General features: G+C 38.5%; 1 protein-coding gene across 2 annotated transcripts; it reads left to right on the top strand.

The window, feature by feature from the left end:
* The first annotated feature begins 489 nt into the window (after positions 1 to 489).
* Positions 490 to 27,093, top strand: rab28 (RAB28, member RAS oncogene family). Of its 2 annotated transcripts, XM_017408518.3 has the most exons (8): positions 490 to 915; positions 6,615 to 6,711; positions 9,569 to 9,657; positions 11,591 to 11,720; positions 22,457 to 22,560; positions 22,652 to 22,729; positions 24,854 to 24,955; positions 25,661 to 27,093. In XM_017408518.3, the coding sequence occupies exons 1-7, from the start codon at positions 841 to 843 to the stop codon at positions 24,947 to 24,949; spliced, it is 669 nt and encodes a 222-aa protein (XP_017264007.1). In that variant the 5' UTR covers positions 490 to 840; the 3' UTR covers positions 24,950 to 24,955; positions 25,661 to 27,093. The 2 variants fall into 2 exon arrangements, with proteins under 2 accessions (XP_017264007.1, XP_017264008.1); XM_017408519.3 differs by lacking the exon at positions 24,854 to 24,955 and having other exon boundaries at positions 493 to 915.
* Positions 27,094 to 27,639: the final 546 nt, after the last annotated feature.

Below are 27,639 nucleotides of genomic sequence, written 5' to 3'. Positions count from 1 at the left end.
CTCAGTGCGGATGGGTAAACCGAGGTGCTGGAGAAGGGATGGCGTCTGTGGCGGCAGAGGCATTCAAATAAAAACAACAACAACAACAACAACAACAAAAAAAAAACAAAGAAAAAAACAGAATAGGCTATATATTTACTATAGTTAAAAAAGCAATATATAAATATAAAAAAACAAAAGATTTTGGAGCTATATGGATGAAATATTACTGGACTTATACCACCTATCCAAATATAACAAAGGCCTGATAAAATGTTAATTGAAATAAGTCGTTCTAATTAATATTAAAGGATTATTACTTTTTTATATAAAATCTGAGACACTAATAGTCTCAAACTAAAACAACAAATTGAGAAATATATAATTACATGAAGTTAAAACTTCACATCAGCAAAAAGTTTACCATACAAAGAGTTTATACAGTTTCTTCATCTTGAATTCGGGGTTTTAGCTGCAGTGTTGCCATAGCAACGGCAGCGCGTCACACACAGGACCCACCGGTGATTCAGCTTCCGGTTCCAATCGTTTCCTGTGTAGAGAAAGGGGCTTCATGGAGAAACCGAAAACGTTTGCACCCTGACACAACAAGCAGCCGTCGGCTTCGAGCATGCCATTCTGGTAGCCGTTTTCGCAGCTGAGAGAAAACCGTCCGTCGCGGCAGCAGAGAGCGCGGCGTCACTCACCACCGAGCGGAGGGGCTGCAGCCAGGCGTTATCGAAGTCAAAATGGCGGCGGCTCTAATCCATCTGTGATCACTCCCGATAGCTGCACTCAGCAGCCCGTCTCCGGTGACCAGCGTTTCGGTTTCACTCGGTCAGTCGGAGCCCAGTCTGAACCGTCATGTCGGATTCGGAGGAGGACAGCCAGGACAAGCAGCTTAAAATTGTGGTGGTTGGAGACGGAGCGTGTGGGAAGGTGAGACCGTCGCAGGAACGCTCATGTCAAACTCACCCCACTTCGAGACGAGGACATGCTTTCTACTGGCTTATTCGTAGCCCACCGGCGTGTTTTTGTTTGTAAAAATGTACTTTAGCATCCAGCTCCTGTTCCTGTTGACGCTGCTAGCTTAGCTTCCTGGTCACCATGGCGACTGACGCTAACGTAGCCAGAGTAGCTAAAGCAACTCAGCTAACAACACAGCGAAACAAAAAAAGCAAAATTAACATCACAGCTTGTGTTTGAGGTTAGAGTTAAACATTTATGTGAACATATTCATCGTAATGGTTTCTTTATTTTGTGGTGCAGACATTCAGAACCCTTTAAAGACTAAGTGAATCCAAAATAATAATAATAATTAAAAAAAAAATTACAACTGAACTTCTTTTCTGTAGCTGAAGAGTTTATTTTATTTTTAAACCTTTTTTGGATTTACCATGTCCTGGATGACTGATAATCTACACCAGCTTAAAGCTACGTGTTTTCCAAAACAACATCTTTGTTATTGTGTGCAATTTTTCAAATCTTCTTTTAACTGAGTGTTTTTTTTTTTGAGTAGCTTCAAATTATCATCAATCTACTAATAAGTTTCTAAATTAATCAGTAATTAGCATACAAGATCCAAGGTTATATCTTCACATTCATACTTAAACACATAGCCTACATTTAGTATAAACATGCCACGAAAATCAAGGAAATTTGTGTTTGGTCAATTATTTCTGTGTTTTAACGATGCTTCTTGGCAATAAATCCTACACCGCTTGGAGGCTTGTTTATCTTATCTTAAATGATGCCACATTTGTTAGGAAAATTCAGGTTGAACAGCAGATTTGAGTATTCAGGTTGTGCCCATGAACAACTTGCCAAATGTTCTCTGCCAATGCAAAACAACTTTCTATGCTAGTGATTCTGGTTTGGTGTGTGTTGGATCTGATAATTAAGGTCTAAACAAACAAGACACATTGGCAATTTAACATTTTATTCATTTAACAAATAGGGGCCTCAGTAGCATGTGGAAGAACCATACACAGCATTTTCAAATGCATTTTCCCAACAACTGCAACGCCATTTAAAGAGAAATAAATTGGCTTTCCCACAGCACAATTAAGTTTACATATAACGTAGCACAACATCATCTGGGAAAAGCCAGAAAGCCGCTCAGCTATTTGTAAAATGAGAATACTGTCTGTAGTAATACAGTTCTGACAGGTGTCTGACGAGGCAGAAAGTAGGTGACAGCATTTTAAAGGTACTTTTTTCCCCTCACATGAGTGGTCAATGTGTCCTTAACTTCAAAATTTGTAAGCAAAATTAGTAAATGGCTGCTAACAGCTGAAGTGACTGAAAATAGGTCCACAATGACGACATCCATAGAAGAGCTGTTCCGGATAGATAAGTCAGACCATTTTGATGTATTGACATGTATTTATGCTCAGATATGTTGAATAAAGTATGCAGATAAAAGTGCTTTGTTTACGTTAAATGCAGAGCTGTATTTCAGTAAAACTGCTGGAGTAAACTCTTTCAAACTGCACCGACTGATGTAGTACAGGATAAAAATTTTTATGTTTGATTTCATAGTTTGTAATGAGTGCCTTTTAATGTTAAAAACTCACACACAGTTGTTTTGTAAATATAGTGCTTTACTCGTGTCAAAATTATCCGCTCATTATGAACAGTGTTACACTGAACTGCTGGTGTGAGTCATCTGTCTGCTTCTCAACAAGTTGCTCAGTTGTGTGGCGCCACACTAAAAAAACAAGCTGTTCAGAAAAGTCTTTTTGATAGAGATCAACAAAAGAAAAAATTTAGCTCACCTAATGACATTAAAGATAGGTGGAGGTGCTAAAAGATGGCAGGAAAAGCTGTACTGCGCTTTTAAGCTTACTTTTACTTAAGTGGAGTAGCTTGCATAGATATAATTAATGTAACTGCATAACAGCTGCATAATGAGCAAATAGTAAACAATATATTTTACTTATAACACTAGAATGTGGCAAAGTCTAATGCATGACTTCATGCTACCTGTAGGTCCTCTAAAACTGATAATCAGATTTTGCATTTTCTATTCTATATATTTTGAAAGAGTCTGGACACAAAAGTTTAACTTAAGGCCCGCCAGTTAGAAAGAAAAATGTGTATGAACAAAATTCTACAACCAGTTATGCAAATTGTGAGGTGAATACAAGAAAAACATATTTGCAACTTGGAGAGACATTTTGCAGTTGATCCATTTTAGGTCAGTGCTGAAAACTCAGTGGCCACTTCACACAGTGGATTAACAATTAGAGTTTTGTGTCAGTCTCAAAGATAGCATGGTCAATTTAAATCTGACACAAATCCGTTGTTCTAAACCTATTAAGTCTACCCGGTCCTTAATCCACAATGCATGTGCACTTGAACGTAGTTGTTGGCTCGTGCCTGAGGCGCCGTGCTTTATTGTAATTGAGATAATGCTGGAAAGAAACTGCCTGCCTCAGTGGATTGGTAGGAAACATGTTGATTTTAAGGCTTTTTTACCCAAATTAAACAGAGAACAAGTAGCACACAAAAGTCTAGCAGTTGGTACTGCTCACTGAGCTAAAATGTTGTTCTGTGCATAAAATATGACCGTTGATAAAGGCTGCAGTTTGCTCAGCCTGGCTCCTGCAGCTGGATGTACATCTCCTGGCAAATGCATTTGCAAACCCCATATGCATATATGGCTCCAGTGAGAGGCCCCATTTAAGAAAATTGTGTCTGGTGGGCACATGTGAGAAATGCTGCTGTTTTTTCAATCATTTAACGTACAATCAAACTCAGAAGAGAGTCTCGCTTTATTTTATCGGTGTATGAGCTGCGAGCAAATATGCCTTTCTCAGTAAATTTCTTGTCTTTGCTAAAGCTTTTATATAAGGATTATAACTAGATTGAGTTATAATCCATATAGCTGTTTTCAAGCCTCTGAATAAAAAGGCCTACCTACATCAACAACAGAGGAATTTTTCCTGCTCCAAACAAACAATTATTTGCAGTAAAGCAAGGAGGTTGTCATGACAATTAAGCCATGTTTCTTCTTCACTGCCCGTAGAAAGATTGTGATTATAAGCGAAGGATGTCAAGTGCTTTTCAGGTACACATCCCCTTTTGTAACTAATCTCTTCTTCCTTTGGGAGAAATAAAATGAATGTAGCCATAATGGCGAGACTCGATGAGAAAAATGAATGTTCTCATTCTGGAAAGTCGACGTTTTCTTTTGGGTGGTGCTGTGTGTCTATGTGTTCAGAGGACATGCGCGCACACACACACACAACTCAGTTCCCTGTAGATACGCTACATTAATAACCCTCCTCACACTGCTGCCAGGTGTCAGCTCGTCTCTGTCTGAATGACTTACCTGGTTGTCTGTTTTGGACAGAAAACAGGAGCCCTGCCCCCCATTTTGACTAGGCACCACTGACTGACATCTTGAATGCTGTTTCCCCCCTTATTAATGTCAATTTGCTCAGCAAATTGCAATCGGATCAGTTTTTCTTGGACAGCATTTTCAGTGGTATTTTCGCTTGCGGTTGGTTGTCCATTCAAACTACAGGGAGATGTGGGGAGGCTTGTCCACCTGAGCGAGATGTTTTTAAAATATGGAATCTCACATTTAGCCAGGCTCTTAAGACGCTGGGCTGAGCTTACACACTGCTCTATTTTTCAACTTGAGTTAGAAGCCTCTCAGTTTTTCCTGAGTATTTGCTGCTCTGTGACCCATAGGACAAAAAGGAGCTTTAGGTGCAGGCCCTGCAAATTAATGGATTCTGTTTCCAAGCCAAATTCCTAATCAGACAAAAGGTATGCCTGTTGTAGCTGCTTAAGGACTTTAAGTGCCAGTTTTGATACTGAGCTGTACAAATGTACTTCCTCTCATACGAGTTGCATCACATGGTCAGTACCATTTATTTTAATTTTTTTTTTTCTGTCTCTGCAAGTTTCTAGTTTCAGCAGATTTGCCTCATTTCCCGGCACTGGTGTCATTGGTGACCCTGTGCTGTTCTCTGTTGGAGTGTCAAGATTACGCCAACTTTTGCATCGACTGGTTAGTTCCATTTGTACTGTGGAAAAAAAAAAGAACTACGTTAAACGAGGAGAGCCAAGCTACTGGAATGCCAAGACAAATGGCCAATGAGGCCAACGTGAGCATGTGGAATACATTTTTGCTGTCCAGGCTTGTTAGTTTTATGTTGTCAGTGATTGTTTGAGCTACTTAAATGGCTGATTTTCTCCTTGTTGCATCAGTCACCCTTGGTAATTTCTCTGTCACACTTGAGGCTTTGACTTGCTATTAAAAAAAAAATCTGTGGATTTGTTAACTTAAAGAAAGAGATTTTTTTTTCTGCACCTCCATAGAAATATGATTCATGAAAGTCACTGGCAAAGATCAGAGCTACAAAGGCATGAAGTTTATTTAGAATATTACATTTAAAAAGTCAAGATTGACCAAATGTTCAAAACAACTTCAACAAAAAAAGAGCATCTCAAAAAAATCTACCATCTTTGTTTTATAAAAGATTTGGGTAAACCATGATAAAGGGTAATTCTGTTTAAATTGTATTACACCTTGTCTTTCACTGAATAGTTTCAAGAAGTCCTGTTATATTTGAAGAGCTATTTGACTTAAACCTAAACACTTTGAGCATGAATTAGGGCAGATAATGACACAGGCTCAAGTGAAAGCTTAGTGCATTAAAAGACAAAATTTAGGTTTAAATCCTTAAACCAGCAGTGACTGTCAGACACCACATTAAAATACATTTACTGACACACATGAACACTGTCGGAGTCCCATTGCTTCACTTTTCTGCTGTGTTTGTGTAAGCACGCTGCTCTAAAGATAGCTAATAGACATTCAGCACTTCATTTTTTTTTTCTTAAGCTCATCCATCAAAATGAATTAAAGTTGGCATGCACTGACTGGGCTATGAATTCCCACGGATTTTAGAAGAGCCCCCAAGATATTCTTCTTTTCCCCTTCTCAAATAGAACCTTGACAGTGATGGAAGTTTTATAATTTGTGGCAATTAGGTCTGAGACATGACACATACTCTGACACCTGTTTTTGTAATTCCCGTTGATTTGCACTGTCACTTCCGTGGCTGAGCAGTGAGACGGCAGAGCGGGCAGAGAATTACACCAGTGACCCTCCCTCCGAGTCAGTCACCGAGCTTTTGAAGGATTTGAATGATGAAACCAATGTCCTGCAGAACATATTTCAAGGTTCCATTTTCCATTAATTATTTCTGCTTGCCTTTGTGAGAAATCCACACAGAAGTGTTGTGGTAAGATAAATTATACCCTCATTTTTCAAAATATTAGGAAGTGCAAAAAAAAAAAAAAAAAAAGCACAGTTTGGTTGTTTTCAGTGTGAATGGAACCAAAAACCTTTTTAAGTTCCGCTAACAAAATATCACTTTCTCAGGAAGTTCTTTAATATTCTGTATATTTTCCCTGGAAGAATCCTGCAGCATCTTGTATTTCACCCAGGTCCCTGCTGTGCTCAGAAGATATTAGCTTTAACAAATACTATGCACTGCATAAAGGCATGTCCTCTATTTTAAATGCTTAACTTAAAATGACATATTTTTAGTCATCTAAATCGCTGAATATGCCTGGTACTCATTCTCCACATCTGTCCTTTTGTCACTCTGTTCCAGACATCACTTGCCACTAGATTTGCACAGGAGGCCTTCGGGAAGCAGTACAAACAAACCATTGGCCTGGATTTCTTTCTGAAGAGAATAAGCCTTCCAGGTGAGACACCTTTATAATCTTTAGGGAGTTCTTTCTTGTTCCAAGACGCTGCGCAGGCACGAGTTGCACAAGCATACAACGGTGGGCTGCATATTCTCAGTGAAATACTGAAAAAATGTCTTTTCAGATAAAACGTTTTTAGACTAAGTGTTAGTAACTGTCTGTATATCTAATTTAGGACAGTGGATTTTGTGTTTGCTTAACATCATCAGAATGTTAATAGAAAAGTTTATCTAACAAAAATGCCTGTTCACCATCAATTTTTTAAATGTATTTATTGCTCATGTTTTCTTGTTTTTAAAAAAAAAATCCATTAAGAGTTTTTCCTCAATGAGGGAGCTGAATGTGAGTTTTTTTCTGGTTGCTCTTTATTGTAGAGCATCTGCCACTTCTCAGCCTTATTCACTCTGAAAGTTCGTCTCTCTTGAGCAAACAGCACACACCTTTTGGACTCCACAAGGCCAATGGTCAGCTTGTGCTCAAAGGGACAGGCCTTTTTCTTAATTCTGAGACGCACATTAGCATATTATTTCCATATTGCTAATATATGTCCAACTGTACTTTGTTCTTAACCACATGAAACAAAGTTCCATATTTGTTTTTGTTGAACTCTGAGGAGAAAAAAAAACACACCTTCTGTATCCCTTTAAAAATGATTAAATAAATGTTTATTGCCTTATGCCATGTTTAGACGAAAGCACTCTATTTAACTTCCTACCATCTGAAATGGGGATTTTCAGCATTTCAAATAGTATTTTTACAAACTCTGCCAAAAGCTCCAGAAATCTGCAAAGTGGCTCCATTCTTTCATTACTAATAAAACAACATTAGGCAAAGGCAAATTAAGTGCTAAAAGTAAAAGTTATGCTGATTTGTGAGTTGGCTAAGGGACTCTATTTTGATTTTGTGTCCGTTTCAGCGCATGAGACTTAGGAGAACTAAACCCCCAAAAATGTTGTGGTGAAGTCAGGATGAAAAGAGCCAACTATAAGCACAGGCTGGGCTTAGCTTCTTAATATGAACCTGAATAAATGCTGTTAATCGTTTGACTTCTCTTTCCAGTAACTTTCTCTCTCAAAATAACCTGTGATCTGTTCTGTGTTAAACTGTAGTCTCTTTTTAAATATAGATCACATATGTCTGTATCACTGGGGCAGCAACAAAGCTGGATTCAACACCTGAGTTGTTAAATGGGCCATTTTCCGGGGAATTAGGTGTTGATGAGCTGATGAAGAGGAGGGTGGCTCTTCGAGCTGGGTGGTCCCTGACTTTGTTAGGACCCCCACCCGGCCTTGTGTTGGAGAGGTTGTGTGGGTCTCTATGGGGCTGTAAGGGTCTTTTGCAGCAGGGGGGAGAGTAGCCTATAGCCAGAGCTGGCCCCTCTCACCATGAAGGCCCAGCTTGTCAAACTTAATGTACATTTTCCAACGCAGGCAGAGGTGAGGCGAGGCCGACTGGCACACAACAGCCTCCTCTGTGTGTGCTTTTTATAACAATACCTCTTCCAGATGTCCCTGCCAAACCAATGAGGTAGAGGCAGTGAAAGGAATTGACTGAGGTGAAATCTACGTGATAAATTCTGTTAAACCTTTGGGAGATTTTGGTCAGCGTCTGTATCTCAATACTTAAAAAGTACAGTTATGCTATCATGCTAATAAATCTGGCTTTATCATTAGTTTTTATGTTTGTCAGTCTTACTCACAATTGGAGAATTTACTTCTTGCATAACATAAACAGAAATGTGCCAGAACGTTTGAGTCAGCATAATTTTTCAAACAGAAATAAATCTAACATTTGAGCCCACTGGATGGGTAGGGATGGGTTTTATGACACCAAAAAGCCATAATTCATTGCCCTCCTCACTGTAACTTGACATTAACTGTGTATAGTCTAGATGTAGTGACTGTGAACCCCAGCGTTTCCTTTCCTTGCTTTAAAAAGTGAACTTATGAAGGGGCTGAGTCGTCCAGCCGTGTCCACAGTGCGCGCTCTGATCCTCATCGGAGCAGCAGGGCCTTCGTCACACCAGCATAAACTCCTCGCTGTCTGATCTTCCCTCCTTCTTCTTTTTATAATTTTTTTTTAAACCACACTTTTTATTTTCCAAAGGAAGAAAACATTTGTTTGGATTCAGTTTTTTGTGCTGGTCTTTCTCTCCTTTATACTTTCTCTTTCCACAAGTGTGAGGACAGCAATCATCTTTTTCTCTCATTTTAAGTTGTAATTATTGCTATTTTCCCCAACAGCACACAATTTACCTGACTTAACCTACTTGACAGTACATGGCACAATGCAAACTGGTTTTCCCAGGTTAATAAGAATTCATTTTCTTACAGCCTGTGTATTGAGAATATTGAAATTAGAGGGTAAGCATACACATTCATCCCTCTTGATCTCTCGGCTGGATATTCTTGGACATGAGCTGTAAGTGATCTGCCAGTTTAGGAGCACTTAGCATGAAAGATTAATTCCTGATTTATAATTTTCATTATGTGGCCCTAACAGTTTTGACTTTATTACAATAAAAAATGGTCATCCAAATAACAGGCTCTGGTTACAGCCTGGTCATTTTCAGGATTTTATGTTTTGCAAAAAGAAAACAAGAAACAAACAAAAAAAAAAATTAAACATCCAGAATGGAAACCCACAAACTGCTGTCTTATCACTTTTTTTTGCTCCTTTTTTATTTTATATTCTACTAAATCTTCATCAGACAAAGCATTTATAGAAACATACATGGAAAACTAAACTATGAAGTATCATTTAGTTTTATATTCTTGCCAATAAAATGTCATTCCTTTTTAAGATTTTCAGTAGTTCTGTTTTTCTTCTTGTTTTTTTTTTTTCTTCAATGCAGGCAACTTGAACGTGACTCTGCAAGTTTGGGACATTGGAGGCCAAACACTAGGGGGGAAAATGCTGGATAAATATGTATATGGAGCTCATGTAAGGACCCACACATACACAGACACGTTTACTGATGTGTTGCTGCTTTTTATTATGCTCACGAACGTACAATTCACAGCATTCATCTTTGGTTTGTTCAGCCACAAGGAAAGAACATTTTCTATAAATTTACGAACAAAATTATTATCTATAATTTTCACAACAAACAATTCAAATTAAAACCTAGAAGTCTTATTTTTCTCCTTTCTAATAGACATTTAGAATGTGCCTCTCCCTTCTTTTTTTGGCAACAAAGCGCAATAAAATGTTATTTGGATTTAATGTGAAAGAAGCAACTTAATCGGTATCTAAAAACCATCAGAACTGAAAAAATGCTGTTATATATAATGGAATAATATCACATATAAAAATATTTAGAAATACTTGCATGTAAATGGACTTGAACATACTTAATATAACATAACTGTATTGTAAGCACAAATTATTGTAAATCTGTTGTTAATGTTCAGCTCATACATAATGAATACTAAAGTATTTATATTATATTAATTATAATTTGTCCCCTGGATAATTAACATAATTATTAAATGACACCTGAGCATTATTAAAGTATTGTAGCATAAGGTGTTTGCTCTAGTGGTGATCATTTGAATAAAAATGAGTGTCTGTTATCATCTTGTACTTAAAGGGGCCCACTTAAATTTAATCACAAATCATTTTGGTATAGATTTCCTGCCTCTTGGCCAGGACTCCCTTGGAAAAGAGGTTTTTAATCTCAATGGGACTTTACTAGTGAAATAAAGGTTAAATAAATACAATAAAAATTATCTTATATATGGGCAGGAGCAACATTTTCTCAGTATACCAACTATATTAACATACTCTGTTGTCATTTATCAATAAAAGCTAGATAAACACTGGTCTGAAGTTCTTTCCCACTAAATAAATCTGATAAGAAAAGTGTGTCCTCTTGGCAAAACCTGCTCTAAACTGTGTGCTGAGTGTTTGTTTATTGTTCATATTTCGTACTTTTTGTTTACTTTATTTATTTTCAGTGGGAAATTACAACACTTTGCTTCGTGAGTTTTCTCATCAGCACTAGCTAAAAGTTTAACGCCTATTGTTTGGCACTTGGTATCCTGTAATCAATCATGGCTGTTCAGAGAGGCTCAGAGTAATTGTCAGAGGCGTAAGCTGTCGTCACCAACCTTGCATGTTGTGACAGTGCGTGTCGGTTGAACAAAAAGCAACAGAAAGCTTTTTAGTCATGTTGCATCATGCAGTAAAAAGAAGATGTGTTTTCTTTGGCACTCGCTCAGTTCCAGTCCTTTAGAAAAAGTAAAAGTTGTGGTACTGATAAAGATGGCTGAGCCCATAATCGTGTTATTTGTCTTGATTTAAGCCAGCAGCTCTTGCGCCTGTTTGCTTTTTGATTCATTTATGTGTTCATTTAAACAACTCCTTTTGACCTGACTGTTTGCCCAAACATGGCTCTGGTATTGTTGCATGGCTCTTTTAGCAGTGTTACGGATTACCTAGGGAGGAGAAAATCTGTCTGGAAGCAGACAGCCTTCATTCATTAGCTGAGACAGTTGATAACCAAATCTGACCTCTGTTCCGCAGTGAATCTGGGGTTGTGGATACCCCAGAGGGAACTATTTATGTTAAAACCATTTTGTTTTTGTTTTGGAATGAATCCACTTATATGTCCAAAGTTGTGCTAAATTTAAAATGTTATCAAAAGTACCAAAGTTTACCTGTGAGAGTTGGTGATTTCCCATCAAATGTGAGTCTGTCCCCAAATGTAAAAAGAGAACCAGTGCCACCTACTGTTCTATTTTTCACTTAATTTTAATAATAACATTGAGTCATATGAGGATAAAAAACTCTGCTGTGTATACACTTCTCTTATCTATCAGTGAACAAATGTTCATGAGAAGGGCTCATGATAACCTTAACATGTGTTTTCCAGGGCGTGCTCCTTGTTTATGACTTAACCAACTACCAGAGCTTTGAGAATCTAGAGGACTGGTTCAGCATGGTAAAGAAGGCCAACGAGGAATCCGATATTCAGCCTGTTGTCTTCTTGGTAGGCAACAAAAGTGAGTATAAAATTCACAGAATTCATAAAATTCTGCTGTAGAAATTGTTCTTTGTAATGTTTGTGGGTTTATTTTGGTTTCTAAGAGATAGCTGTGAACAAAACAGGTTATCTCAGTTTCACTGGACTGAAAATTTCGGGATGATTTTCATTTTGATGCATTTTTCGCGTGTGTGTGTTTGTAAGTGAAGGAGTGAGTGTTTGATGGTAGCAGACATGTTTGCAGGCGCACCGGATAACTGATTGGTGTGATAAGAGAGGTTTAAAGCAGTGGGAATGCTGATGTTTGTGAGCTCATGGGAGTGACTGACTATGATTTAATATCCTTGGCCCAACGGATCCAGGTTACTGCTTATCTACAGCTCTTTCCCTCCCAGTTGGTACCCGTCTGCTCCACCTCAATCCCCCCACCCCATTCTGAGCCTGTTCTCCTGTCCCACATAGTTGGTTAAGGTGAGGAACTCGATGTTAACCAGACAGTTTTCTCCTATCAGTCTGCACCCATCCCCCTGTCTTTCACATAAAGACCAATAATGAGGACTCTATTTAAACATCTTCCTGACAAATGTGGAGTCACGGCTGCTGTGCTGTTATTGTAAAGCAAGGCATCAGTGTGTGTGTGTGATGGTGACTGTCCACCTTCCTGAGCAATGATGAACGGTCAACAGAATGGTGCCTGCACACAGGAAGCTCCCACTAATGTTACTCAATGGGGCCCATAGGTCATGTTTTAATACGCCTGTCTAGAGCAGATTCTCTTGTCTTCACATCCGTTGCAACTTTTGATGCCCTGGCTTAAACACCGGGCGCCTCTGTATTTAGGCTAGGTTTTGGTTGTGTGGGTAAGTGTGTGTATTGTAATATTGAAGTAGCGTTCATCCTGCTGTCAGGCTCCCCACTTCCCACAGCCCCTCAACTCCACTTGCACAGTCACTCTCCACCCAGTGACTACATTGCCAAGCATAGTCCATGTGTGTTTTTTCTGTTCCTACGGACTGAAAAAAGAAAAACAAAACCCCACACAGATTGCTCCACTAGGAGTAATCAATTATCTTGCAGGGCTTCGGGAATCCCTGAACCCATCCATAGACTGCTTCATTTTTCAGAGTGCTTGAAGCCAGAAGTCATGTATAGAGATGGATGTAATCGATTGCTGTTAAAATGAAGCTAATGTGAAAGTTCCTTAAAGTGTAATGCTACTGATGATCGATAGGTGGTGGTTCCCGAGCATGGCTCCAATAGACTCCTGTTTTTCAAAAGAAGTTTTTTTTTTCCATCAAAATCACTTCAATTTTCCCACAAGTCATTATGAATTCATACACTGAATTCAGTCTTTGTGAATGCAATGTTCTTGACCCTATTAAAAATAATTTCTTCTTTTTAATTTTTTAAAAGACCAAGATGGTGAAAACTTTAATCTAGACTACAACCTTAAAAACAGAAATGTACAAACTAATGAGAAATGTTATGCTGGCTATGGCCTTTACAAAAAAGGAAAAAACAAAACTACAGTCTATTCTTGAAGTACATTAGTTCAGACATGTAGCTTGAAAAGTCAATACTTACATTTTGGTCTCTGAAATTTTCCCCTCTCAAGTAATGTGGATTTCTCCCTCCGAATTCAATACTTGGCACACATTACCAATGAGCTAAGCAAATGCATACCCAGCATTCCTTTTCAAGTAAAGTTTAGATTTTAAATCGTTCCCAAGATATTGCACTAAGAGAGGCAACATATTTGGGACAACTGAAATAGAAGGACAGACATAACAAGGACCTTATAATAGCAGTATAGATTTGTCTCTGAGGGCTGTGGGTTTTGCCACTCAAACAATTTTTAGTCTTTCTAATGAGATAAACTTAAGTTGAGTACTGAATGATGCCATGCATTCAGTATTACTCACAGGAGTGACTGATTACAGCAGTATCACTTACATGTGTGTGTCTAAAAGGCTTCTTTTTTGTGCTTTAAGACTTAAACATTATAATGTAATGTATTCAGAATATCGAAAACACAGATGCTACATTCTGACTTTTTCTGGTCTATAACATGAGCTTGACTTTAAAGAATCATGTTGTTGTTTACCTTCTAGTTTAATTTTAACACTGTCCTCTTTACTCTGTGTATGGTAATCGAGCCATTGGACTCAGTAAGTTCATTAACGATGCTGTCCCCTCCTTTCCTTACCTTGGCTTGTCTGCCCTTCTGTGCCATGTCACTGCTGGGGAACAATCTTTCCTTTCTTTGGCTTTGCATGGCCGTCTGGGGTTAAGTGTGCTTGTTAAGCACAAGTATGCTGTGCACCCTTGCCCTCTACATGCTGGCCAGAGGTTTGTGTTAAATAATGTCTCCACTTGTAACAATTTAGAGAGAAAGCCAGTGACATGTTTTATTAAGGGCACACATCTGTGTATGCTGTTATTTATGCACACACACTCTCTTCCACAGAAACATGCACATAGGTAAAATGACACACTTATGAAGTTTCTGTAACACAGGGGTGATGGAAGAATGCTCAGTTTGTCTAAACACACTACAACTGTGTTTACAGTGCAGCCTCATGTTATACAGTATGGTACACAACCACTTCATCAAGGTTTTGCAGTCATGCCCCCCACCATCAAGTGTTGCACTCTTACTGTAGTAATTAGCGTAGTGTTTTAAAAAGGCTTAAAATTATACAATCTGTTGCTCTTTGCTTCTGCTGAATTTGACTTGTTTTTGACCACATTTAAATCAAAGTTTAACAACTAAAATAAAATTATAACCCTCTTGTGTAAGCTTTAATTCAGAGTTTGAATCTTTTTTAGTACAATGACACACGTTTTATTTTTAAAAAGTTCACTGTTTTAAAGTAGCTTACAATTCAAAAGTAGTTCACATATTTCTTTTTAGACATTAAGCCTGTGTCATTTATCAAACCAATCTGTTTTCATTAAGTGGCGATCGCAGGACCCCTGCTCATTCCCTCGCATCACCCTTCCCACTGCCAGTGCTCCTTTTCCCTCAGGAACTCTGAAGCATCCATCATGGGCTTGTACAGCCCTTATTTGGGTGACTTAAATGGGTTCAGTTCTCTTAACCCCTCCTCATCACTCATGACTTTTTGCTCAGTGGTTCTAGCACTGTTCATTGACGATCCACTCAGGCCTGCCCTGGGAAATGTTATCTTCTGCAGGGAGATAAGGTCCCCGCATTAGGAGAATTTGTACACTCAAATATGGCTCACCTGCCTTTTTCTTTGGCTCTCCTGCTTTCTTTCTTCTCTGAGCCACTATCTTTAACCATCTGTAAAACATCCTTGTGCAAACATTTTCATCCTTGTGCAAACACAGACTCTTTCACTCACACACTTATATCCACTCTTTAGGCTTACCTCTCACATGTGCAGACTAACACTTCAGCTGTAACTGCCTTTGCTTACAGTAATGCCTTTTCATTTGCTGTGTCTCTGCTGTGTTAAACAACATGCATGTGTTTGCTTTTTGCATGCTACGGCAGATCACTGCATACCATTACCCGTCACACTTCTCTTGCCCCAGCTTTCCGTTCAGCCATGAGAAAGTTCAAGTGAAACATGGATATCCTCTAACTCTACATTTCTCATGAAGCATGACTTTGCCCAACAACATTGTTGGTCTTGAGTTGTTTGCCCTTTTGCCTTGGCTTTGGGTGGAGTTGAAGGCTCCCCCTCCCCAGCTCTCTCAACCCTGTCACCTCTCTGCCCCTGTAAAGCTGCCACAGTTCCTGTCTGTTCAGTGTAGGCCTGCACATTTCTTAATAGAGAGATGCTCAGAAGTCCAGGAGTGCAGAGAAGCTCAATGCACTTCTGTTTTTGGTTTAGCTCAAAAATGTTTTTCCTGGCTCAACCTACTCGTACTTAGGTCCTCTTACAACAAACTAAAAGGTCCTAATTGCCCCCAAGGGAAAGGTTTAGCCACAATAGACATGTGGTGGGACAAAAGCCCAGTACTCTTACCCGACACGCTCGCCCCTCCCCAGATAGGAGGGATGAACACGTCAGCAGTGTCTGTTTTGCTCTGTGGGCAGCAAGACCGCAGGTTTGACGCTGTAAAACATTATATATACAGTATAAAGACCCAGTAAGGCATGGTGTATGGTTGGGTTGAGACCTGGAATGTTTACAGTTTACAGCAAATCCAATCTTTCCTGTTTCTCTTCACATTTTATTTAAGGTAAAGGGTCAAACTAGATGTGTGTATCGAATTTTCTCAGTAACCGCACTGACTGTAGGCTGCCGTCTGTCTGTAAGTCTGGAAAAGATGTGAAATGGAGATTCAGGTTACAAAATACAGAGAGATGAATAAAGAATTACAGCTGTGTTGCACTGTGGCTGATAATCAGTTTAAAATCTGACCTATTAGAACTTGAACTCGCCATTGATTAAGAGATTCTTTCTAGTTTTTAACATTGTTTTTTCACTTGACCGCACAGCAAATCTCTCTGGTCTTTGCCAATTAAAGTAAGTACTAGGATTTAATTGTACCGACTTTTAACCCAGCTTTGGTTTCTGCATTCATCTCTCTTGATTCTTATGCCTGTTGAAACATGGAAAGTCCTCATTCATTTTAGCCATCCATAAAGCAAATATTGTTGCACATGCAGTAGATGATCAGTCTTCGAATGCCTTCTTGTGTGGTAAGTCATGGGCCATTTGAGTTGCACAGCACAGCTTAGCCACCTGACCGAAGTGCAGCCTGGAACCCTCATCACACTCAGGCTATACTTTATTCCTTCGCTGCTTCACAACATTGATATGGAGGAATTCCTGGAAGGGCCCTTGCTGACACAGGATTGGGTAAATAACTGACTGATGTGAATCCACAGGCATATATTATAAATGTATGTGAAGTATCAACAGTCTTTCCATGGTATTTTTTTTTTGCTATATCTGAACTTTATGGAGTGAAATATTACATCACATCTTTGAAACCTGATTCAGCTTCAGGTTTTAACTTTGAAGATGTTTGTTCAGGCAGTTGCGACCAGAGCTCTTTCCACGTTTTGCTTCACTGCTTTGACGTGTGCAGATGGAGATCGGTTTTTAGCATTATTGTGCACAGTAAGACTTTATAATTAAGAATAAAGTTAAAATGTTAAGATGCATATAATTACAAAGACTGTCACATGCTCTGTATAATTATTATAGTTATAGTGCCGGCACAGAGGCAAGTATTACTGCTCTCCCATAAAAGTCCACTTAGTTTAACAGCAGCAGGAGAGCGCAGAGGACATGGCCAGTGAAACCCGGACTGCGTCTTGTGCGGTCGGCTCAGAACTGGGCTTTTTGTTCACTTTTCATGAGTCCTTGGAGCCTGTTAACCCAGCCTACAAGGCCTTTGGCCTCATGTTTTACTATACCGGTGACAGCCCAGCTCTCCAGCTCGCTCCCTGCCTGCAGAGCTACTGCTGGACACTCTGATGCAAATCCCTGATCAGGGAGGAAGACTACATTGTTTTACTAGCCGCTGTGGAGTATCTGATTATGCTTTAAAGTGTAAAGGCTTGTGTGTATGTGAATGTGTGTGTTTGCACGTGTGTTCGTGTCTGCACATCATTTCACGAGGAGCGATCGAATGACAAGATGAGCTGTGATCAATGAGCTGTCGACAGAACACTTCTGACCTAGTGGAAAGCGGGTCCCCTGACGGTGCCGGCCCGTTTCAGGCCACCGGGGCAGGGGCGCCGGTGCACAAAGAGTGCTCTGTCTCTGTCAGGAACCCCCCGAGGACTCCTGCACGGGCCCCGCTCACCTCGACAACACCCAGCTAACTAACAGCACTTCATCTGTCTGTACTCATTCAGAAAAGTCAAGATTATATTATCAACTTACCCTCAAGCTTTAATATGATGTATATTATTTCTAGTAATTCTGCAACAGGTCTAGATTAAACTGTAGTGTCCAAAGTCTGTAAAGAAATTGTTACCATGTTGAGTAGATACATTTTTGCTCTAGTTAGGGAGTCCTTCAGATTATATATATATATATATATATAAAAAAATAGATATTACATTTGCTCTAAATTAAATGTTCCATTATTTAAAGAACAAACACAGCAAACTAAAAACAATATCAACACTGTGAAATCTAATAAAATGTAGTGTTACTTGACTTCTGAAATCATCTAAAAGAGAAAAATTGACAGTGACACCTAAAACAGTGACTGTGAGGAGAAGAAAATATTTTTAAATTTATGTTGCATACATATTACAAGTTTAAGATAATCATGCTCTTTGCATAAAACCACAATCTTTTAAGAGATCTCTTTAAGGCATGTGTGACTCGGGCCTTTAAGTGTTTCACATAAAATCCACTGTGTAGTTCATTTCTTTTATTAGTCACTTGTGTTGTGAAAGTTAAATCAATGTCTAATTCAATCACCCATAACATTAGAATGATTTATTGTGTTTTTACTGACATTTTAAAATGCTAGGCATTTCCCCAAATATTGTAGCAGGAAATTTATAACATAAATAAAATAAATTTTACATGCTTATTATTAGACTTTGAGGGGGTAAAAAGACTGCTGCTTGTTCAAACTCCTGCAGCTTAATTTGAGAGTAGATGGTTAAAAGTCTGTGTGACTGTCTACTCACACGTATGTTTTGTGGATCAAATTAGTTTTATCTCTTAACATGTAGATGAGAAACACTGACTTGCAAGTAAAGTATTTCTTATTTATGTTAAAACTACAATGGTATTTTCAATATGAACGCAGGTATTTTAAGGTTATTCAAAGCAGCGTGATTCTAACATTTTGTCAAATAAAAAGAAATGCAAAAGTCTATGGAGGGTAAAAAACTGAAGGGAGACTTGACATGCAGAAACCAAAAGTCACTAAAAAATCAAGCAGCATTTTGAACATTATGAGAAATGTTTGACACACTTACTAAAATAAGCTAAATATTGGAAAACCAAGGATTTATTTTTCATAACATTTAAAATTTTTTCTTAAGAGATGTAAACCACTTTTATCACTGAAAGGTGATGTGTGCATATGTCTGTCTGTTAGCAAAATATCTGATGAACGGCTGGGCAGTTTTAATGAAACTCCTAGAAAGTAATTATAGATTGAGCCTCTACAACTCATTAACTTTTAGAGTCAAGCTGATTCAAGATGGCTGCTGCCACAGCCAACTGACCCTTAGAAACACAAAAATGGTTAAAGTTTGATGTGGTAGTAGCTCATCATTAACACTTACATCAAGCTGTAACACATTTGGTGAGATCTCACAATATTGCATGCACAATAGAATTTACAAGGTTTGACTAAATCAAAAGACGATCTTCGTTTAAAACATGAAAGGTGACGGGCGATATGCGTTTCTTCAAGGAATGCTAGGCCTTTAATATGAAATGTCAGCGCTGTGAAATTGTTAAAGCATGTTTGTAAAGTCAGTGGTTCATTTGAACTGGGAATTGGACTAGAAAGCTGTAACTGTAGAGGTATTGATTATCCTTGGCCTAATTGTAACTTTAAATAGATTCACTGCCGTCATTTTGGAGAAACTGAGGCAAAACCGTTAACAAGGTCTTAAAGGCACAGTGTGAGGTAATGTTGGAAGTGATAGGTTCCCCCTGGGGTTGATTAGGCTCAACCCTGTAACTTTCACTTAATAGGATATGACCCCAAGCCTCTGCGCAAACACACACACACACAATTCATACAACCCACCTTAAATCTTCACACTCCTGAACAGCTGTTTAATTTAAACCTAGACTGCTGGCAATTAAATGTGTTATGGCAAGCTTAGTTTGTGGCTGTTGCTCACTGATTAAACTGTTTCAATTGGTCCCCAGCAGCCTGAGCAGAACAGTAAGTACGTGACACTGAGAATTGCACAATCCTGTGCAAGATTTCAGCTTGGTTGGCCATTGTAGACATATTAGCTTATTGTTTTTCCATTGCAGAAGATTCTTTCCTTGAAGGGTATTAGATCACATCCACATAAGACACTAACATGTGGAGAGGAACATCTATATTCCCCTCTCATTTGGTTGTGTTCCCATGTTATAGTCCAATGCAATAACAAACCAGTTATTTACGGTAAAAGCCTAATTCATCCGCGAGATATCAATCTCTTACTGTTGTCTTGTAACTCAATGCTACGACAGGCAGACCTTTTAAATAAACATTGATGGTGACCAGAAAGAGGGAGGTAATCGCTCATGACGAGTGATGATCCCCTCTACTATCTCTATGTGCTCAGAGGCCTAAACAGTTTATATCGTGTTTGCAGTCACTTCCTAGGGGTTGTTAAGCTGATGTACAGTTTGACAGAAACAGAGGGAAACCAGATCATTGGAGTAAGATTGCTTTGACCTGATAAGTAGAAATGGGTACATTAGTGAGAAAAATGAAGCAGAACGTTAAAACTCTGGGATTAGTCTTGCATTTGGTTTACACAGTCCAATGCCACAGGCTAAAAGAAGTTTTTCAGAAAGAAAAGTAAAACAAAACAACCCCCCCACTTACATTATTATTATGACTAAAATAAGCTACATGTTTATAAACAATTTACTTTACCATATACAAATGTAAGGGCAGTCTTGTTTATTTATCCACTGAAATAAACAGTGGATTAAGTAATCTCATTTGATTTCAAAACATCAAATTTCAACTAATGTGCTTAAGCTTAAAGACTGACTTTACAGTCCAATCACTTAAAAAGTTATAAGTACAGCAGTATACGTGTGTTTGTGTGTGTATGTGTGTGTGTGTATATGTATATGTATGTATGTATGTATGTATGTATGTACATATATATATATATATATATATATACATAAACAAAACTTCTTTCAGGCCTTGGCGTTTCTTGAGCTTTTCGTGCTCCTTCTTCCTGATGTTACAGTCACTTGGGACTGCTACATCTATCACCACTACTTTCCTCTGTATCTTATCTATCACCACAATGTCCGGTTGGTTAGCCATCACTTGTTTGTCTGGATCTGGAAGTCCCACAGTATCTTAGCCATTCCATTCTCCACCACCCTTAGGTTGAGTCTCCCACTTTGACTGTGGGACTTCCAGTCCATACTCTGTACAGATGTTCCTGTACACTATTCCAACCATTTGGTTATGACGTTCCATTTGTTGATATCAGCCACTTCTTCAATCTGCTGGTGATTTGATACAGATCTAATATAAGATCAATGCAGGCCATGCAACAATTTCTTTGTGACCAAGTTCCTTCTGTTGATGCAAGCATCAATAGGTTGGATTCAGAAACTTCCTCACTTGCACATGTTTTTTTCCCAACAATAATGTACCTTTCCTAGCTCTTGAGCTATTGTGTTAATCTATCTGTGACACATGATAGATAACTTTTCCCAAGTGTGCAGGATCCAAAGGATTAGTACTGTTTACTTCTAGTAGCATGCTGTGTACCTCCACTGTTAATGACTGGAATTAATAACCTGCCGACGCCTACGAGACAGCTCTGTTTATGCACAGGCACAGACAGGACAGTCTGCCCTGGACATTGAATAACTATAAAAGTGTCTGCCGTAACCCAGAAAGGTTTGTATTTATGTCATTTAGAGTAATTGTCATTTTCAAGTTTGTCTAAAATTATTCTTTCTAAATGTTTTTTTTGGCATTAGCACTTTGACTGAGACATCTAACTTTAATCGAGTTAATAATAATATAGAATTATTGCAGTGTTTACATTTCTTTCTTGAAATACATCTGCCCTTTTCTGCCTTTGGCTTTATTCCCACCACTCTCGCTCACACCCACACCCACACACATACTTACACACTCACTAAGGGGCATGAGAACAGGGTAAATCCTTCACAATTTCAATGAGACCTTACACAAAGACAAAAACTCAGGAAGGGGGTGAAAGAAATGCAACACCTTACAGTAGCCTGACCTCCTCCAGTTAACACAGACCTGTATGCATCAGATACTGGGCGTGCCCAGCTTCCTGCACAAAGCCAGAAATAAAGAATGAAGCTATTGCTTTCAGCTTCAAGACCCCCAGGTGACCTCCTTTACTGACCCCAGTATGACCCTATAGTAAAGAAGGAGAGAAGCAAAGCTCAGAGTGTCATTGCACAGGAGTCAAATGCACAGGGACATCTTTACAAAAGTTAAAAAGGATGCTGTCATTGTGTGTCCTCACTAAATCAGTGTGCAGGTGATGGTCCTAGATCTTAGATCTTTGCACCCACCTTAAAGGCCCATCACACTCATAAGTCAAACTGTTCTCCCCATCTAAACTCTCACTGTGAGTATAGCCTCAAGTCTTTGGTCATTCATGTATTGTTTCTTAAGCTTTTCTCCACAGCTGGGCTGGTTTGTCTTTTTTGGGTCAAACAGAGGTTCATGGCTTCAGGGTGGAACTGTACTAAACTTACACCAAGGAATGTGTCGCATCCTGCTTTGATACCAGCTGGAGATTAAAGCTCTGGGCTGTGGATTTGATCATTCCCAGAATAAAAAAAAGCAATCAGTGAATCTTCTGCAGATGGATTTGAAAGCAACATAACAATTGAAATATGCTTTGTTTCCATGTGTCTTTATGTGCACCATCCCTGCACACTAGGCAGACCCCTTCCATCTTAACTCAAGTGTAAACAGTTATCTTTTCTGTTTATGTTCTGATATGTAACAGTTAACCCTGCGAGAGTGCTGTATAACTACCATATAAATATATCTATCTATCTTCTGCAAGTTTTCTCATGTCACGATATGTTTTGTCCACAGTCGACCTGGAGCACATGAGGACCGTAAAGGCAGACAAACACCAGCGCTTCTGCCAGGAGAATGGCTTCATCAGTCAGTTTGTATCAGCCAAGACAGGGGATTCGGTAAGTGCCAGCAAATTCAATAAATCATGTGCACAGTGTTATTTAAAAAAATATTTCAATTGTTTTTATTGTTCTGCTTATATTTCTCCAGGTGTATCTTTGTTTCCAGAGAGTGGCCGCTGAGATTCTTGGTATAAAGCTCAACAAAGCAGAAATAGAGCAATCCCAGGTAAGTCATAGGCACATTTTCTATGAGCCATGTTTCTTATGGCTTATTTGTCCCTAACAGGGTTACAACAATTTCTTTACAGCTGGGGGTCTTTAAGAATTTTTTTTCCAAGTCTTTTTCACTTTCCAGTGTTACGGTTGAACTTAAATGAGGATACCACACATCGTATAGGACATGTTTTTGTGTAAACATGAGTTTGTTACATCTGCCTCCTGTGATGTTGAACCTACCACCGATGCTCTGTAAATAGAACCACATTGACCACATTATTGCATGAAGCCAGAGGTCAAAGGTAGGCAGTTGTGAGGAGGTTAGGGTTAGCTGTCTGATTTATTTAGTTTATCTTCTTCTGTTTTTGGATGAAACAAGGTCTCAGCTTGCCAGTCAGACCAAGGTGCCCAATGGTGGCAGATGTAGGATTTACAAGGTCACCTCCCCCAAAAGCATTAATCCTTGGTCTGATATGAGCAGCTGGAGCCACATTGGCTGGGCAGTGGTTGATGAGCCTGAGGGCTACAGAGAGGTCAGGACCTCCAGAGGAGGGAGAGCATACAGGGGAAGAACAGGCAAAATTCTCAAGCTCCACTCCCGTCATCAGCAGGGCTCCTGACTGACTGAAAATGGCCTTACGCTAATGGAGCTGTCCATCTACTTTCTTCCTCCAGCCCTCCCTTGATATCTCTGTCAGTTAAGTAAAGTGCTTTAATCCAGACAAATCAGACTGGGTGATTGGCTAGATCCAGTTTGCACTGCAAGGAAAAAGGTTAAGAGTATTTGACACCATCACACAGACAATAAATAAGAAAAATAACAATTGTATGATCAAATTTGTCAACATAGAAAAAAGAAATCATAAAAATTAAATAAAAATGCAAATTGAGGAGCATACTGTATGATTGTGTTGTCTGCTTTTGTATCCTTAAAGTTTCTGTGTTAGTAGTATTTCTACAAAAAAACAATCTTTCTGAAAACCTTTTAAAAACTGTTAGATATCAGTGCATTTTATAAATATCTGAATTTAGGTCAGAGGAGGCAATTATTTATTTATAAAGTTAGATCTTTAAAAAAAACAAACTAGGAGGGCTTCTGAATGTTGGTTTGAAGTTTTATATAAATTATCCATGAATCTGGATCAGTTGTTCTATCGGTTTAACTAAAAAAGTGTGAAGGAAACCTCCTAATCTAACTTAAAAGACAAAATGTTTTCTCGGCAGGACTTTATTTTAGGGACCATACATTCTGAAATGTTTGCTATTATTCATGTAAGCACAAAAATATGTACACAACTGTTTAAAAAGACTTAAAATCTTTAAAAAAATTTAAAGTTTGTGTTATGAATTCAGAGTTGAGGCTTTGAGCAGGTCATGGCTGTAGCTGTAGGCCGAGCAAAGCCTCATTATCAGTTGTCATGTTTAGAGAGCTGAACATGAGGGTCACAACCCCCGACAGCATTATATCTGCCTGCCAGCCCTCTCCGTCATGGTCCTCTGTCTGCTGGATCAGATAGTGAGGCCACGGATCACTCAGTAACTCCGACACCGGGCTTCGGCAGCTCATTTATCAGGCAGCCAACCAGGAGCTTCAGCCGAGGAGACTTCTCCACAGCGGTTATTCAAAATAAGGAACTTCACATAGGCTAAGCTGGTATAATCTTAAATTAAGTGCTGCAGCATTAGTCCAAGGTTATTATGCTTTACAAAATTCTACCCAAAACAGCTGTGAGAAATCTGCAAAGGTCAAAGAAATTGAAATGATTTAGAGGAAAACTAATTTTTTTTTGTCTCAAAATAGCACTGTCAGCAATCATTGTAGAAACAGAACATGCTCAGTAATTAATAACAAAATTAAAAAAAAAGTACATTTGTTGCAGTCCTGATTTAGTTTTAAGTTTTTTCTTTGTTTTTTCTTTTTGTAACATTTTGTGCTTTTAAAATAAATAGGTGTCCTAAAGCTCTAGTACTTTACAGATCACTTTGTGTTTTTAATATTATTCCATCATTCATCCTTTCTGACCCACTGTCTTTACCTGGTGTCTATTCTTCACACTGTTACTATGCCTTCTCATGCCTCTGTCATTGTTGTTTGTTTTTTATCTCTTCTTTCTTCTGTTTGTCCGACGTTTAGAAGATTGTGAAAGCTGAACTGGTGGACTACCCACAGAATGAAGGCCCAATTAGTCAAGAGAACACTCAGCAAAGCAAAATATGTTCGGTTCAATAGTTGAAAGTATGTCTCTCCAGCTACGAAGTAGAACTGCTAGGATGCAAAAACAGTAGCTTTGTAGTTTTAGCAAATAGTGAAACTGTGGTAGTTATTTGGACCCAGTAGTTTAGATATGAGCTCTAGAAAATGTATTTAATAGAATCTAAACAAACCTCTCCATTCTGGCTTTGTGTTGCTAAAGATTCAACATTATTTTGTTAAACCTTTCTTCATGGTGACAGACATGACTCCTGCTAAGCTTTGAGCTGCCTTCAAACTTTCATTTAGACCAGAGTTTTAAACCCTGGGAAGGATTTTGAGCTACGTTCCAAGAAATATGAAAGTAAGCGCTCCGCAGTTTGAGATGCTTACACTCAGCAGCACACTCAAGCCCGTACTGCACATGATCCTCGTTTCTAAATATGAAACTTCAGTTTCTGTGCTTGTTTCACAAACAGAACTCAACATGTAAATTAATGAGTGCTTTTAGAGTCCATGTCACTGGGAGAGAGCTGTGTTTACTCTTTTTGTAGCTTCATATTTACAGAACAGACATGATATGCAGTGTCAGGCCTTATTTCACTGTTAGGAACGGCTCAGTTATAGACTACTATCTCCGTTTGTAAAGTTCCTTAGAGCAAGAAGCTGCAGATTAGTACAGCTTTCTTTGGAAAGACGCTATTGTTGTCGCAGCTTTTTAACTCCGCGTGTGTGTTTCCACCTTTACAGCGTGTGGTGAAGGCGGACATCGTCAACTACAGTCAGGACACCGTGGCCAGGACAGTCAACCACCCTCGCAGCTCCATGTGTGTGGTGCAGTGATCCCCTCCAACACAAACACACACACACACATGAAGATGTAAAATTGTCCGTTCAGTCAGTATTATTCTGTTAGGAGTTCGGGGTCGACTGGATGAAAAGTGTTTGGAGCGCGGCCTCCGTGTTCCTGTGTGTCAGTTGTGCGGGTGGGATGAAGAACAGACTGCACGGCTTCGAAACCTTGGCGTGTAGTTCGGATATTTAGTCGGAGAAAGCTCGTGGGTGGTTTACCAAAAAGAAAACGAGACCTTGGTTTTTTTTTTCATGTTTTCGCGCAGCTATCATTTTATTTCTTTGACACTCTTAAAGCTTTTACCTGGTTTATACACAGTTATTGAGCTCCTTCTTTAAAGGAGGAATATAGTGAAAACTGAAAAACAGTTTGATGTAGACACATAATTCTGTCATTTCTGAGCCAGAATGTTTTACAGAGATTATCATCTCGTTTGTGCGTGTCTTTACTTAAGAGTGCAAAGATTTGGAGACAAAAAACATTGAACTAAGACTAGAAGTTCTCACTTTAATTTAAAATCAACTTTTACTTTATTTACTCACCTGCTGAACCAAAAGAAAAAGCTGTAGCTGACTAAAATTAGATTCAGCTTTCTATTTGCCAATTACCTGCTTACCCTAGCAGTTCTGTGATATTTAATTAGTTATTACAATATTTAATCGTAAATCAAAATTCTAATTTTCTTTGTTTTATCCTTCAGATTACATTCATAATATTTGACACTCTTCAGATAGTATTTACCTCATGTTAGGTTTAAATTGCATTTCAATTGTTTAGCTTTACATGTTTTCACATCATTGTTGAAGTGCGGATGAAACTAAAGCAGTGAGTGAGGATAAAGTAAAGAGTACAAATGTGAGAGTCTGTTATCTAAACACATAATTAGATTCCTCTTCACAGCTTCATTTAACTGTCCGTTATAGAACAGAGGTTTGTATTAGGAAAAGGCTGTGATGCATAAGATCATGTTTGCCTATCTTAGTTATCTTTTTTTTTTAGTTTGTTGTTTCTGTCAGAAACATCATTTCTGTAAAAACAGCTTCAATGTGATCGTACATGTTGGCATGATGGGATTTAATGTAGTGTCCAAACAATATACATTATAGCTGCTTCATGTGTAAAGTATGTACTGATACAGTAAAAGTAACTATGCTCTATTTCAAACCTTTTGTCACTGATTAAAGATCATCACAATGCATCCTGTAAATCTGATTCTATACATTTTATGTACTCTTTAAGAATGTACAGTTAAATGTGACATTAAAAAGCAACAAAGATTTGTTTCTAAATAAAAACTGCAACATGAAAAACAACACCAGCTGGTCTCATGCTTCTGTAAATAAAAACTATTTGGGATATTTTTGTTGGTATTTTAATTGAGTGTTAATACAATACAGCAGATGAATATGATTACTGTATGTAAAATAAAAGTGGGGTTTTATGGTCTAAAATAAAAGCCTGAGCCATCAGATTTGTCCTAAACGGATTACTGATTGAAATATTATATTATATTATATTATATTATAGCACATAAAAAGTCTTTTTTAATAAGTATTATAATTTAAATAAAAAAAATTTTCAGCATGATGGCAGTGACTAGTGTATGAAACTTGCAGGCTGAAGGAATACTGTTGATCTGCAGCTGTTACAGCCGTGGATTTCCAATATGAAAACACAAAGTTTGCCTCGATCCATTTGGAAAAGCATCACTGCTGAACACATTAGTTTTATCCAGAGTTTCACAGTTTTTGGAACTGATTCATATGGAGCTGCATCACTGTGAAGTGGATTGCCTGAATGGATATTTATCAGTGTTACATCTGCAGTTATTTCTTTTCATATTTGGTCCACTTCCACTCCCTCCAGCTCACATCCA

This window comes from Kryptolebias marmoratus, linkage group LG9 (assembly GCF_001649575.2).
Source record: "Kryptolebias marmoratus isolate JLee-2015 linkage group LG9, ASM164957v2, whole genome shotgun sequence".
Lineage (NCBI taxonomy): Eukaryota > Metazoa > Chordata > Actinopteri > Cyprinodontiformes > Rivulidae > Kryptolebias > Kryptolebias marmoratus.
The sequence above is the reverse complement of the archived record's forward strand: the minus strand, read 5'-3'. Positions and strand labels throughout refer to the sequence as shown.

Excerpts from the sequence above, each read along its gene's own strand:
- rab28 (XM_017408518.3), top strand. The coding sequence starts at position 841 with ATGTCGGATTCGGAGGAGGACAGCCAGGACAAGCAGCTTAAAATTGTG. Across the intron at positions 6,712-9,568 it reads GAAGAGAATAAGCCTTCCAG|GCAACTTGAACGTGACTCTG; the intron begins GTGAGACACCTT and ends TCTTCAATGCAG. Across the intron at positions 22,730-24,853 it reads CAGAAATAGAGCAATCCCAG|AAGATTGTGAAAGCTGAACT; the intron begins GTAAGTCATAGG and ends TCCGACGTTTAG.